Source organism: Lissotriton vulgaris, chromosome 6 (assembly GCF_964263255.1).
Source record: "Lissotriton vulgaris chromosome 6, aLisVul1.2, whole genome shotgun sequence".
Classification (NCBI taxonomy): domain Eukaryota; kingdom Metazoa; phylum Chordata; class Amphibia; order Caudata; family Salamandridae; genus Lissotriton; species Lissotriton vulgaris.
The window spans coordinates 381,638,035-381,652,218 of NC_141694.1; the positions used below are offsets into that span (position 1 = coordinate 381,638,035).

Consider the following 14,184-nt stretch of genomic DNA (forward strand, 5'->3'; position numbering starts at 1 on the left):
GGTCAGGTCAGGGCCTATATGAGCCCTCACTGCGACTGGATCGTCCTACATAAAACGAAAATGCACCATTCCTTTTCCAGTGTACAAATCCTGTGACCCAAAAGGTGTCACAGCCTAAAACAAAAGCGAATTAAGGGTCCTCATATGTTGTGTGACCCACCCACTTGCATTGTCATGGTGATGCTCAGTGAGCATGGGGAGTCTTCCAAAATATTCATGGAGTTCCTTCAAAATGCTGACCCTGCACGTGAATATGCAAAGTGAACCAGTAATAACTAAGTAAGTCATTGCGCTATCTCCATGGGAGGCCTGCTACCATCCCATCAACAATTAGTTGTGCGCTAGGCCCAGGTCAGTCAAGCTACAGACTACAAAATATGAGAAAGTTTTATCCATAAGCCAGTATGTACTGCCAGCGCAATTGTGTGGTTATGGGTTACGAAGCAAGCACCCTGTGGAATCGCCCTCTACTACTAATTATTGCATCGAGTATGTGCGTAACCAGTTACACACCACTATGCGTGCTGTAAAATAACCACGTGTGTATACAATTACTTACAATTCTATGTGGACACTGCTGGGTCAGGCTTGACCGATCGACTGATCCATCAAGTGTTGCCTGGAAAGGAATAGAAGGCAAGTGCTCGCTGGGCCAAGCCCACGTGGATCCGGAGGTGCCTTACTATGAGATTAAACATGTTAGATCTATATCTGTGTGACTTTTTTTGCTTTTATTCCAATACTCTGCAGGGGAAACAGTATATACAAATAAGCCTTGCCAAACAGCAATGGTAAGCGCCAAGCGTGGCTAAGTAAATTGACTTGGGAACTACCAGTACTAGTAGCAGCACAAAAAGCACCCGAAGCGCTTTTCTTGTTTATCAGTCTAGCGCCTCCTTGCACATTCATTGATCAGAGCAGCTGCAAATGCGTGACTAATGAATTTTAGTGCGGTGATGTGGACCACCACACCAAAATGTGTTAATCTAACGCCTGATGCGTGGTACTTGGCAGGGCTGTGGTATGAAGCAGTGCAAACTTGGCAGTTCTTATTAAAACAGTATTGGTATTGCTCGGATGCACAAAGAAGTTCTGTCTAATGCATGACCTACATTGATGTGAAGCCAGAAAATCGAATGAACAACTTTTTCAAGAGCATATCTGGGGCACTACATAGATCCACCAATAACGAACCTTCCACTCCATTTCTGGCTCCCCCTCCCATGACATTTCTTCTTTTCTTCCTGCTCTTCTGGCCAGTTAAGACGAGGGTTTATTTTCGGTTAGTGGGCCACTGCTTGGAGTATTCTTCCCACACCACCACTCTGGCTGCCTATGGCTTGGGTTATTAAAATGGGGTTGTCGAACGTCTTGCTTGCAACTCTGGCACTGTCGCTTATGTGCCACGGGAAATCATCTTGTAGGTGTCATTTTAAGATTAGGTGGGGCCATGGTGCTGCGAGGCTATGTTCTTCTCCAAGATGATGACAGCTGTGACAGCTGGCTGACAGAGGCAGCATAACAGGACTAATCAACAACACATTCGTCCGTCAAGCAAAGAGCTGCCTGGGAGACGTGAAGGGGTAACAGAGAAGTAACCATTTCTTCTCCCAGGCAGGTCATCCCTCACTGCTCATTTGTTTTGTAGAACCTTAAGCACACAACCCCATTATCTGCTGAATCCTCCCTGCTGGGTCTGTCTCCATTGCTCTAGAAGCACACAATAGGCACCCTGGAGGTCTGCGCCCTTAAACATTTACAGGGCCTTGTGGTGCCATATTTTCACAGATTGCTTCTGCACTTTGAAATACATTTATTATGGTGAGTCTTCTGGTCTTCCACCCAGTCTCACTGTCCTTGAGTTCAATGAGAGAGCTCTATTATGGAGACCTTGATGAGCATGTGGAGGAGGAGGTATATAACCCCACTGATGGGAACCACCCTGAGGTCATTGTCTCTGTTCGGCAGGCAGCCTCTTGAGGCCCATCCACCCCTGGGCAGACAGCTGGTGCTCCTAGAAGTTTGCCACATTAAACCCCTCTCATCGAGGTTCCTGGCATCTGTGATTACCATGGTTTGGAGGCCAAGAGCACCACCAGGTAATGCCAAAATAAAGATGGTCATGCAACGCATTAGAGTGCCTGAGAGACTCTATAAAGAATACCCAGAACTATAGTCTGTCTGGTCCACTCTATAGATTACAGGGGTCTCACTCTTCAGGAAGAGGACAAGGGTTGAGATGGATCAGGAGTCTCCAATAAGGAGCCTGGCCTGAGCCATTCTTGGTGCCCAGCTGCTTTGTCCAAACACCCTCAAACGGTGAACCTGGCACTAGTCATGAGTGGATTCAGATTTGTTGAAGCCATAAGATTTATACCAGCTCAACTTCTCGGAGTGGCTTCCCTTTAACCAGATCGCCCTGTAAGCTGATTGGGTGGCATTAGGAAGCCTCTGGATAAGGAGATTGGGGGCCGTCAGTGGGCAGACTGCCCCTGCTTCTCTCTGGATAGGAAGGTAGGTCTGACACTGAAACTATATGTCAAGATGACAACCTTTCAATCACAATTTCTGAAGGATCCCAAGAAGGGAATCGGCAGGTTGTGGAGAGCCTGTTGAGATAAGCCACTTTAAATTTCTGAGCCTTTCATGAAAATCATGGATGTAGCAGAGGAGACTAAGACCTTCAGGGACCTTATCTCCCCAGACATCCTTTCGGACTTGGCACGGCAGGCGGTTTACTTTCCTGGTAATTTGCTTATTTTAGCAGGAGCCTTTGCTAAAGGAGCTGAGCAAGTTTTCCACCGTTGTTTGCATCCCTGGATAAAGCCCAATCCTTGATGAGGAAGGGTTTCAGGCCAAGTTATTTATCGGGCCTGAGTGAAGCAGTTGGCACCCGACTGACTTTGCATTCTCCCAAAGCTCCCAGAAACCTCAGGCTTTCCAAGCAAAGTTCAGTTTCTTTCAAAATTGGGATTGGGTCCAATTGATCAGCTTCTTCCCCATCACAGAGAGCTATGGCAGAGGCTGCGAGTTTTTTAGAGGAGGAATTAATAATCTGGGAGGTCGTTCATGTAACCATTATATTTTCCTCCCATCTAAGGTTGGAAGACGATTGGCTCCTTTTCTCCCAGCTTGGCAAAAGCTCACAGGGGACGCCTGGGTGTTGCAGTCAGTTGGCTCCATGTGTAGCTTTACTGCAGGGGTACTCATAGTACGGCCCGCGGGCCAGTGGCGGCCCGGCAAGCCTTCCCCGGCGGCCCGCGGACCTTTCAGACATCGTACCCGAGTTTTGTTTTTTTTTTAAAGGCTGCCTGCAACCAGAGCTGATTCCGAGACTCTGCTGCCTGTGGGGGCCGCTTGCCCCGGGCTCCCGCTTTGATATGCTAATCCGCCCGAGCCCAAAACTCTGCAGAGATCATGTTAATGTTGCTCATTCCGAGCCTGGCCTCCCCGCAGCTGGTATGCACAGATCCAATTTCAAAGGAAATTAACGAGGGCGCATTCTCTGCTTTTTATGAGTTAAAAGTATGTTTGTTAGTATGTTTCCCTGTAAAGCGCTTCATCCGCAAAATCCCAAAGCGGCCCTCGGACACAAACCACACTGTAAATTTGGCCCCCGAGAGAAAGTTTGTGAGTACCCATGCTTTACAGTCACCCCAAAACAAAGTACTTTTGGTGAAAATATAGGTGGCAGAACTGGAAGTCAAAGAAGCCAGAGTGCACTCATCCGTACACCACTTGATTTCCACAGCAAACCTTTTTCTAGTAAAAAAAGAGTTCTGTCATCACTTGTCACAGGTGCTGACTGCCACTTCCATCCATCTCTAGTCATGGGCTTCCCGTCATGTAGTGTCTGTTCTGTTGAATCTTGCAGCTGTGTACGAGGCTTTGTGGGGCTTAGCGTCACTCAGCGTTGTCTCTTTTTAAGCTTGCATCTATGCTCCGGGGCTTTGTGTCGGGTTTGATGGAACCTTCAATTAGGCCAGAAGGAGTCCTCACTGTTGTCAGCCAAGGGCTCATGACCTGGAGAGGCACCTCTTGAGGACCATGCACTCACTCCAGTAGAAGCCAGCAGGGCTCAAGCAGGTCCAGTTGTAGGTGCTGGCAGGCCCAGGGCAGTAGATCAACTCGGCAGTGGCAGGGAGGCATCTAGAGCTTATTGTATCCCTATATCTCAGAACAGGAGCTCAGCCCGCTGACCCTTGGAGTCATTCAGGTAGTCTGGGGGTGAAGGGAGTAGGTCCAGTCTTCCTTCTCAGAGAGCATGGCAGGCCTCAAGCAGTAGGGCAGTCCGCTTTCTGTAATGTCCACAGGTCCTGGAGTGCACTAAAGAGTTGGTCTGAGGATCGAGTATGTATACCTTTTGCCAGCTTTGAGGTAGCAGAAACTTCTAGACCCCACCCCTGCACATCCAGTTTTTCAGTTATATTCCCTCCCCTGCTCCAAGGGATTTGGGACGTCAATAGGCTGGTGTCTAGTTCTTGTGATCCTGCAAACACCTAGTCCCCCTGTGTCTCACTGTCTGGGAGGAATGTACAGAGGCCAGCTATATCTAGTCATGTGTCCCAGGACAAAGGCTGCAGGCACCAATGGCAAAATGGCAACTTTCTAAAAGTGGCATTTTTACAATTGTGCCTTAAAATGTGTCTTTATTAAAGAAGGTTTTAAATTACAATTCATTTGAGTGTAAACATGACAATCTTACCTGCTCCCAATCAAAAGTTATCAAGGTAAACCAACGGGAGAGATGGCCATTAAAATAGTGAAAAGCAAATATATGATTTTTTCACTACTAGGACATGTAAAACATATTTTTAAATGCAATGCACCCTACTCTACGGGCTGTTTGAAGCCTACTGCAGGGATGGCAAATGTTTTAAATTAGTACATGCTGCAGAGGCAAAGGTAAAGGACGGATCTACCCCACAAATGCTCCTCTCTCTAGACGTACAGAAGGCGTTTGACACTGTCCTCCGGCCTTACATGAGACAACTCCTTGTATAATTTGGTTTGGACAAGAATTTATGACTTGGTTTGAGCTACTTTATACCAACCCTAGAGCTAGAGATATGGTTGATTAGTAGCATCAGCTGATTTCTCTATCCAAAGAGGAACCCAACAGGTCTGCCCCCCATCTTCCCTACTTTTCTCATTGGTCCTGGAGCCACTAACTTGTCTGATTAGGACCCACCCAGAACTTAGAGGTTTCCAGGACACTGGAGTTCATCTCACAGATGAACGTATATCGAATATCCCTCTATATGGATGACATTCTGCTTTACATCCCCAACCCTGATACTGCACTCCCTTTGATACTACAATTAGTTAAGGATATGGCAAACATGCAGGACACAATATTAACTGGGGGAAGTAGAGTCTAAACCCGTTGGAGGTTCCATAAACACCTGCTTAATACCAGAGCACCTACACATTGCCGAAGAGGGCTTAAATAACTGGGGTTGTACATCTTTTGAATAAGGCTGACTGCCTGATTCAAAACATTAAGCAAGTCCTGGCAGAATTCCGGGAAGACATTGCTAGATTGAGACTGCTGCTCCTGATGCTGCTAGGGAGGGCGGCCATGTATAAAATGATAACGCTCCCTAAATTACTATACATACTCCAAAATACTTACCAAAAGATCCCAGAGGCTATTTTTAAGACCATTAACGATGAACTTTGCAAACTCCTATAGGATGGGGATCACCTTCGAGTGGTGTTGCAAGCGTTGTAGTGCAGCCCATACAATGGGGGAATTGCCCTTCCGGATACCGAAGCCGGTTTCCGAGCTGTGCATCTAACAGTAAATAACAAATGGTGCCATGCCCTGGTAGATTACCCTACATATGCCATGGAGAGACTCCAATTCCGGAAACATAAATAACTTCATTATCTTTATGGAGGTGCAGGAATGCCAGACCTACTACCCGCTACACAGAGGACAATTGAGGGATGGAAAGGAGCGGAGCGTCAGATGAAATGGTGCAAGAAACTAACTAAAGCCACACCATTATGGGAGGGTAGGCGGCTGCCTGAGCTGGCGAACCTATATGGCTTCAAGAGTTGGAACACAATTGGGATCATGACACTAGGTGACATAATCAAAGAAGGAGACCTCATTACCTTTGCAGATCTCGAAGCCAAATACCAGCTGTCACACATGCAACAATACATAAAGGTACACTTACAACATGCTTGGAGGACACAAAAACCCGACATTACATATATCCCAGAGTATGCACCATTAGAAGGTAGACTGCTGCAGGAAGAGATTCCAGCAAAGGTAGTTTCCTGGACATACAGAACACTAATAAACAACATCCCCGATAGACTGATAGCTGTCAGAAACAGATTTTGAGAAAACCTCTGGCCCGCTTGAGGATATTGATTGGGAGGGAGCGTTGATGCAGCAGAGGGAGGTTGCGATTAAGCTCGGTTTATGGTTAATACAATTTAAAGTCCGGCACAGGGTGTACTGTGACAGGGCGAGACTTCACGCAATGGGTAGGGCAGAAACGCCCAATTGTTTGCGGTGTAAAACAAATCAAGGTACTTACATACACACACTATGGGAATGCCAGCAGATACTAAGATACTGGCCACAAATATTGAAGGAGCTAAATGACATATTAGAAACAGAGATTCCCATGGACCCCAAATATATCATCCTCGGCATACATACAATGTTGATATCCCTAGATACAAACTCCTTTTGTGCAACCTGGGACTCATAGGTGCAAAAAGAAATATTGACAGGCGTTGGGGAGGGGAAGACCTGCCCCTATGGCGGAATGGCATGACAGTATGGACGTGTATATGGAGGCTGAAAAAACAACATACACGGCCAGAGGGTGCCCCAAAGAACTTAAGAAAATCTGGCAGCAGTGGCTAAGATATTATTCTTTGGTGATGGAGGGGGTTGAGATTGATAATTTACATCCCTGCACGCAGGATCCAAAAACTATTGGTAGACTACCTCATTTTCTTAAAACTGTGCAACCAGAGTGGGCTATATCTAATCTGGGGAGGGGGGGAGCTCTGAAGGTGGAACCCCCATTGTGCGATTTGTGTATCCCTGTAAGTAACAATTGATTGTAACAATGTCAAACTTGATATGTATAAGACTCACCGGCTGATGTTTAAAAATAAAAACTGTTTTAAAAAAAAAAGGCATTTATGTTTTACATCCATTGCACAAGCTGTTTGTGTACAGAAGTTTGAATGCGCCCTTGTGCATGCAAGTCTGACAACCTTTTTAAACATGTTTAAGTGTAAACAATAGTTTATCTGCTATTGATAATAAATCAATGTGTATGTTGAATTGAATGGTAAATAGTTCTTTTGAGGGTGGGGTGTTATGTAAAAATATAAAAGTGGACTGACAATCTTTAGTGTGTTAATACCAATGCATGTAAACATAATGGGCTCTAAGCTGGCAGGTGCACAGTTTGAACTAACATGTTTAAACCAACCATGGGGATAATTGCTTGCATTCTTTTTTTTCTTTTTTTTTAATGTATAGTTGATTGCATATTGCCTTTTTGCCTTTTGGAAGCCATGCCATTCTTGGGCCAGGATTGGCGATCACCTGGTTGGAGCTGGGTGAAGACAGAAGATGGTTGGAAACGGAGTGAGTTTTTCAGTGAAAACTTTGAGGACAAGGTTAACCAGCACAACAACAACCTCCGTCAGCCCATGTAAGCTACTTTTATAATTATGATCTTGTAGTGAAGAATTTTCTAACTGTTGCCTTATGCTTTACAAACACAGTGTGCCCTATTATAGTTATCTTTTAGTTATGGTTTTATAGCATAGCCATAGCTGAGGTTTTCTTGAAAATTCACATTGTTTACACTCAAGTGTTAATAATGGAAATTCCTAGTTCTTATTAAAGATACGGAGGTGAGTATTCTGAGCTACTTCCTTCTGTTAATGTTCCCAGCAGCCTGAAATAAATAGACTGTAATAAATGAAAATAGAAAAACTATTATAAGAACTGCAACCCTCATGAATCACTGCGAGTAGGACTACATAGTGACTTGAAAACATTCCAACCATTATCCATGTATAGGAAGGTAGTACTATAGTCCTTCCTCTTTTGTAAAGGAAATAGTCAATTCAGAGGTAAAGTAGTGGAAACTTTGAGAAATATGAACAGTCCTGTTATGAAAAGGAACACCATCCAATCTTTGACCTCTGAGATGTTATGATCCAGACTGGAGAAATGGTGATTGAGTGATGACAAGTTAAACAAGCACTGGCGTTGCCAATAGGTCTCGCAGTAGGAAAGTTTGAGCTATTGGTTTTCTGAATGACATTTTATTTTTTTGTTTTGTGATTTACAATGCCCATACTTTTAACTTTTCGCATTAGGAAAGTTTGAGCGATTGGTATTGTAAATATTGCTGCCTAGGACGCCACCAGCAGATGGTGCAGGGCAGGAGCACATGGGCCCATTTGTTAGAGCGCAGGGCGGTGCCAGCATAATGCGACCTCACCATTTCAGCGCCAACTCTCTTTGGTGCCAGTTTGTATCAATGCCTGGACTACACACATGATATGAAAAGTGCATGATCTAATAGTCTACTGCTTGCAGCCTACACCCTGTCTGTGTGTCTGCCTGAGCAGAGAACATAATACAAGCAGGGCAGTGTTTAATGTAAATCTGTGAGTCGGTCTCCATTATGCATATGGCATAAATAATGCAGTTTTAGGAGGAGGCCTGTAGGTCTACCCAACCTGAGCACAGTATGGACACACATAGCAGAGAATTTAGAATGTGTCAGCGGACCACATGCCAATGATATGAGAGCGCTTTTATATAATCTCCTTCTGCGAATAGTGCGGTGTTAACATCCTGCCTGTGTATCAGTCTATGTAAATCACATGCTAGAAACATGTTGTCCTTGGGGTGACCTACGTGTTTGCTTTCCATAACCACAGGCCAGGTGCACAAGAGGAACCATACACAGGCTGTGAGGTTGCCCGCAGAGTGTGTGTGGTTGCTTGACATAAGTATGTCTATGTGCCTTGCTGCACTAAGCACGTGAGACACACAGTGATGTGTTTACACTAGCGTCATGATACTAATAGATAAGCTGCGTTTATTCTAACATGATGCAATAACAATGCTGCGTGTGTTCATCTACGTCAATCCCTGCAGTGTTTGCAGCCTGCCCGCCCACGCTCATCAGGATACAAATAGTGCAGTGTTAGCTCTGTATCTTGCTTACCCTAATCACATGATCCTTACAAGGGAACGATTTTCACTCTGTGAGGCTGACTTCCCTATGTCTTTATATCTGCATTGCTGCACTAAGCACATTATACAAATAGTACAGTGTGCAACTGTGTGTGATGAGGCTGCACGAAGCACTTATGCAAAACAGAGTGTTGCAAGTCGGCCTGGGTGCCTGCTGTGCAAGCACCTGACACACAACGTGCAAACGGTTGAAGTGTTAAAACAATCACCCCCAAAAGGTTTAATAGTAATACATGCTCGCTATTGATTCAATCTACACGCACTGTTGCCAAATACAAAAATAAAACGGTACCTGATGGTAATATTACACTTAGGCCTTTGATCCTTGGACGCCTTATGCTTTATTAAGAACTCCTGGCAAAACAATTTAAAGTCCCATACGAGCTGCCAGTAAATTGATGAGAGATGGCGACTGCAACCGCACGCTGGAGGAGACGCTGTGAGCACAGACAATTCTCTTTTTCTCGGCAATTATAATCATGAACGATTACATTCAATGACTTGTTTTGCTTGCTGGCATGGTTTCACTCTCCCACTGGTATATAAGGGGCAGGTTACACCCGGTCCTTAATAACAGGCTGTTCTGGGAGAGGGTTGTGGCAATCAGGGTATTAAACCATCCTTTTGTGTCCTGTGCTCTAATGGGCAAGATTAATCTCTTTTCCCTTCGCGTTATTTAAAAGATCCATTCCCCTCTGCCACTTCTGTTTTTGCAGCCTTGGCAATTGTGTTATATTACTTTTAATTCAGTGGGCCAGCCCAGGATATAAAGCCATGGCGACGTGGCAAGCTATATTTCAATAGGAACTTCTGTCATTATTAAAGATGCCATTCCCAGGCTGGCACCAGCTTTCCCCCTGGGAGGCAAAGGCATGAAGGGACTTGTGTGCGAGCCAACTGTACACAGACAGGGGGGAAATAATGGTATTCATCACAGCTGACGGTGACAAATCTGCATATGCAAGAGCGAGAGATGGAGGGGAAGGGGAGGAGGGAGTAAAGGGGGCAGGAAACGAAGGGCATATGAACAGGTAGTAGAGGAGACAATGGGATGGGAACTGGGTAAGGCAGGAATGGGGACGCAGAAAAAGAACACCAGGGAGAAAGCGGGAGAAGGAATATGTCGAGTATTGTTTACGTAAAGACATGAAATTTGAGGGACTGCAAATGGACGGAATGAGGTAAACCAAGAACAAGAGCGGCAGGGAAACTGAAAGTACGGCCGGCCACCGGCCAGCCATGAATAATTAGGGGAGGAGAAGCCGCAGAGCACACGCTGGGAGTAGTCCTTTGATGTGGTGGCGGCCGTGAAAAAATGCAATTAGGAGGGAGGGAGGGAGGCTGATGCGCGTGCTTGTATGGTCACGTGATTCACGTGAACTCGAAGAAAACCGCATCAAAAAACCCTTGGTTTCACGAGTATTTTGAGCACTTGAATTCTCTCCATTTTCCATTCCTTCGGAATGGAAAAGGCAAGACCTAAATATAGGAATTTCAATGAATTGAACAAAGATGAAAGCCTATTTAAATATGTTACACATCAGAAAACATGTTAGAATTGTGTATTCAACCAAAACTATCTATGTGGTATGATAATACCTGTGCATCTTTATAAAATTAGAACACATTTTATATCCAGACTGTAGGCTTCGTATTATGCTGTTTTAAAGCAAATTCTCCACAGGTGAGGAAACATGAGCAATAAGCTTATAAAAGTTTTTAAATTTTGATGGTCAAGCCCAATCACCTGCTTTTAAAGTTTCCACCAATCTTGCAACAATTGAAAAAGCTTTAGAAGCCAAAGTTCCTCTCAAAGAATGTGTTTTGAAATAAGAGATGTCAATACCTATTTGGGACATAATCCACTTGACCCATCTTGCCGAAGGAGCAGAGCAAACCGGAGCGTGTGGTTTGATAAAGGAAATCAGTAACTTAGAGGGGAAACGAGATCTCAAAGTGGCAGTTGAATTCTCATATTCCTTGAGACAGTGTGCAACACAAAACTGAAGATTAAGTAGCAAGGAGGGATAGTCCACCAAAGATGTGAATTGTGGTTCTCCTCGAAGAAGAGAATAGGCACCCAAAGAGTATACTGCCTGACTGACAGATCCAGATCTTTAACTTCTGACTAATTAACATCGTAAGTTTTGCAAAATGTTTATTAAGAGACAGTAAAACATTGTGAGACCTATTAGATAAGTATTCCGTCATGAAATTGACATCCCAAAGGTATGACTATTTTGGAGTAGGTGTTACATTTCTCCTAATTCCATAGAGTAGTCTGTATCTGCTGGGTTGTTCTCCTAAGGGTTTGCTGTCTGTATACCTGTAATTTAAAAATATTGCTGATCTATGAGTAATAACTGTTCTAGAAGACGTTCCTGAAGAGACCAAACACTTGAGAAATTTGCTATTGTGGAGATATTGGAAGAAAACTTATTGAAATGTGATTCCAAACACCAGTTAGACCAAGTTGACCAAGCTGATTTGTAAGCTTTAGTTGTTCCTTGGATCCATGCTGAATTGGTGAATTTAATAGATGACAGTGAAAGTCCTTCTGTAAAGAAATTATGCCTGAAATCTTCCAAGCCATTAATTGAAGATGACTTAAAATGACATGGTCGTGAGGGTGAGCTGAATGATTGATGAGGAGATAATGGATATCTGGTAACAGGTGTATGATGTCTGTTGATATCTATAAGAGGTCTGTGAATTATATATTTAATGGTGTTACAATGACAATGTAGTTTGTTCTCTTCTGATTTTGACGAGAGATTTGGATATCATCAGAAAGTAAGGAAATGCATATGGAAGGCCTATGTTCCATTTTTGGAAGAAAGCAAATATCGCTAAAACTAACAGATACAGTCTCCAGCTGTAAAATTGAGATAGTTGATAGTTTAGGCATGAAGCAGAAAGGACTCCAAAGAGATTGTATGAGCTGAAAGAAAGGAGGTGAGGTTTCCAATTGCTGCAGTCCTCCAAGTGATGAGAATTTCAACCTGCCACTTTTAAGTGACCTGGAAGATATTCGACCTGATAGATCGGAGAGATAAAATTCCCAAAGCTGTTTGGCTAAGGTTGCTAGGATTTTTGGCATGTACCTTCTCCGTTGTGTGTGTATAATATATATATATATATATATATAATATGTATGTATGTATGTATGTATATATATATTCACTGAAAAAACCATAGGTTTCACACCAGTTATAGTTAGGAATTAGCATTTAAAAAACCTATTAAATTCACTGAAAAAACCATAGGTTTTACACCAGTTATAGTTACCTGGAAATTTTACTGACATAAAACCATTGAAATTCCCACGTTCTAGTTAGTTGGACTCACTATAACTTGCGCGCCTGCAATGCACTGCTGATGACGTCACATATTGCATCACTCATGACATGGTCATTGACATCACTCATGACATCACTGATGACACCATCCAGTGAATGTGTGTCTTTCTGAAAAATAAATATGTTTTATATATGTATATGTAAAGGTCGATGGAAGAATAAATATTTTAATAAGTGTGTAAATGGATGTTTTAAAAAAAAGTTGATTGGTTAACTGGCTTATTAAATGTATCTTAGTGAATACATATATTAGCAAATAATTTTTAAATATTTAAATATATGTATCAGTGTTTCACTTTGTGTATAAGTGGCTGCATGGGTTGGTGAGTAGCTACATGTGTGTGTATAGGGTTATTAGATGTTTTGTTTAGTATCAGTATGAGTGTCTGTATGGTTTGGTGGGGGTATTACTTAGCACATAGATGCATCAATGACTGACTCACTGTTTGTATGTGTTTTGAAGACAGCATATGTGCAGGACTGTATGGGTGGATGAGTGTGTATATGTGTGTGTTAGTGAGTGAATGACTGTGTCACTAGTGTCTTTATCAGTAACGACATATGTTTTAATCTAGTATATGTGAGTATTGATGTATATAAGTGAGTATATGTGAGAGTGAGAGATTGTAAGAGTTCCTGTTTAATTAAGTATGTGTTTCTATAAGTGATTGTTTAAGAGAGTAAGTATGTGTAAGTTCCCTTAGAAGTAAGGTGGTAGTGTGTGTATAGTTGTATATGCAAATAAATGGATGTTCAATAGTTTATTTGCATGTGTGAGTATGTGTGTGAGTAACTTTTGGATGACTGTCGGTGTGTAACAGGATGTATAGGTGTATCACTACATATGATGAGTGAGTATATGTATGAGTGACTATATAGAACTGTTTGTGAATGAGTGGATGTGTATATAGATGGTGGAATTACTGAATAGTTTGTTGTAACTGGTATGGGTATCTCCACTTTTTTGAAAATGTTAAATACTATTTTTGAATATGTGTTTCAAGGCTTATATTACACTGAAAGGAGGTCTGTCACTCTGTCACAAGGATGGTGTCATCAGTGATGTCATGAGTGATGTCACTGACCATGTCATGAGTGATGTAATATGTGACGTCATCAGCAGTGCATTGCAGGCGCGCAAGTTATAGTGAGTCCAACTAACTAGAACGTGGGAATTTTAATGGTTTTATGTCAGTAAAATTTCCAGGTAACTATAACTGGTGTAAAACCTATGGTTTTTAAGTGAATTTAATAGTTTTTTAAATGCTAATTCCTTTCTATATATAGTTTCGAACCTTTTTTTTTTTTTACAATTTGCTGTTTTGTGTAAGTATTCATTTTTGATTTTTTTTTTATATAATTTTTTTTCTTTTGCGCTCTGGGTGCGCGCTCCGGTAAGCTCTCCGGTAAGCTTTCCGGTAAGCTTTCCGGTAAGCTTTCCGGTAAGCTCACCGGTAAGCTCACCGGAAAGCGCTCCCAGAGCGCTACTTTCGTTCGTGGAAAAAAAATATGAATGAAAAGTTAATAATAATGCAAAACATTTTGTACCATACAAATAAAATC

The 14,184-nt window shown here is 42.8% G+C and overlaps 1 protein-coding gene across 4 annotated transcripts in view; it reads left to right on the forward strand.

Moving 5' to 3' along the window:
* FBXO25 (F-box protein 25) overlaps positions 1-14,184 on the forward strand; it is an 809,765-nt gene that overhangs the window by 114,648 nt on the left and 680,933 nt on the right. For all 4 annotated transcript variants that reach the window (XM_086926400.1, XM_086926402.1, XM_086926401.1 and 1 more), the window contains exon 2: positions 7,523-7,697. In XM_086926400.1, coding sequence (XP_086782526.1) covers positions 7,558-7,697 — 140 coding nt within the window. In that variant the 5' untranslated portion in view covers positions 7,523-7,557. The remainder of the gene's footprint in view (positions 1-7,522; positions 7,698-14,184) is intronic.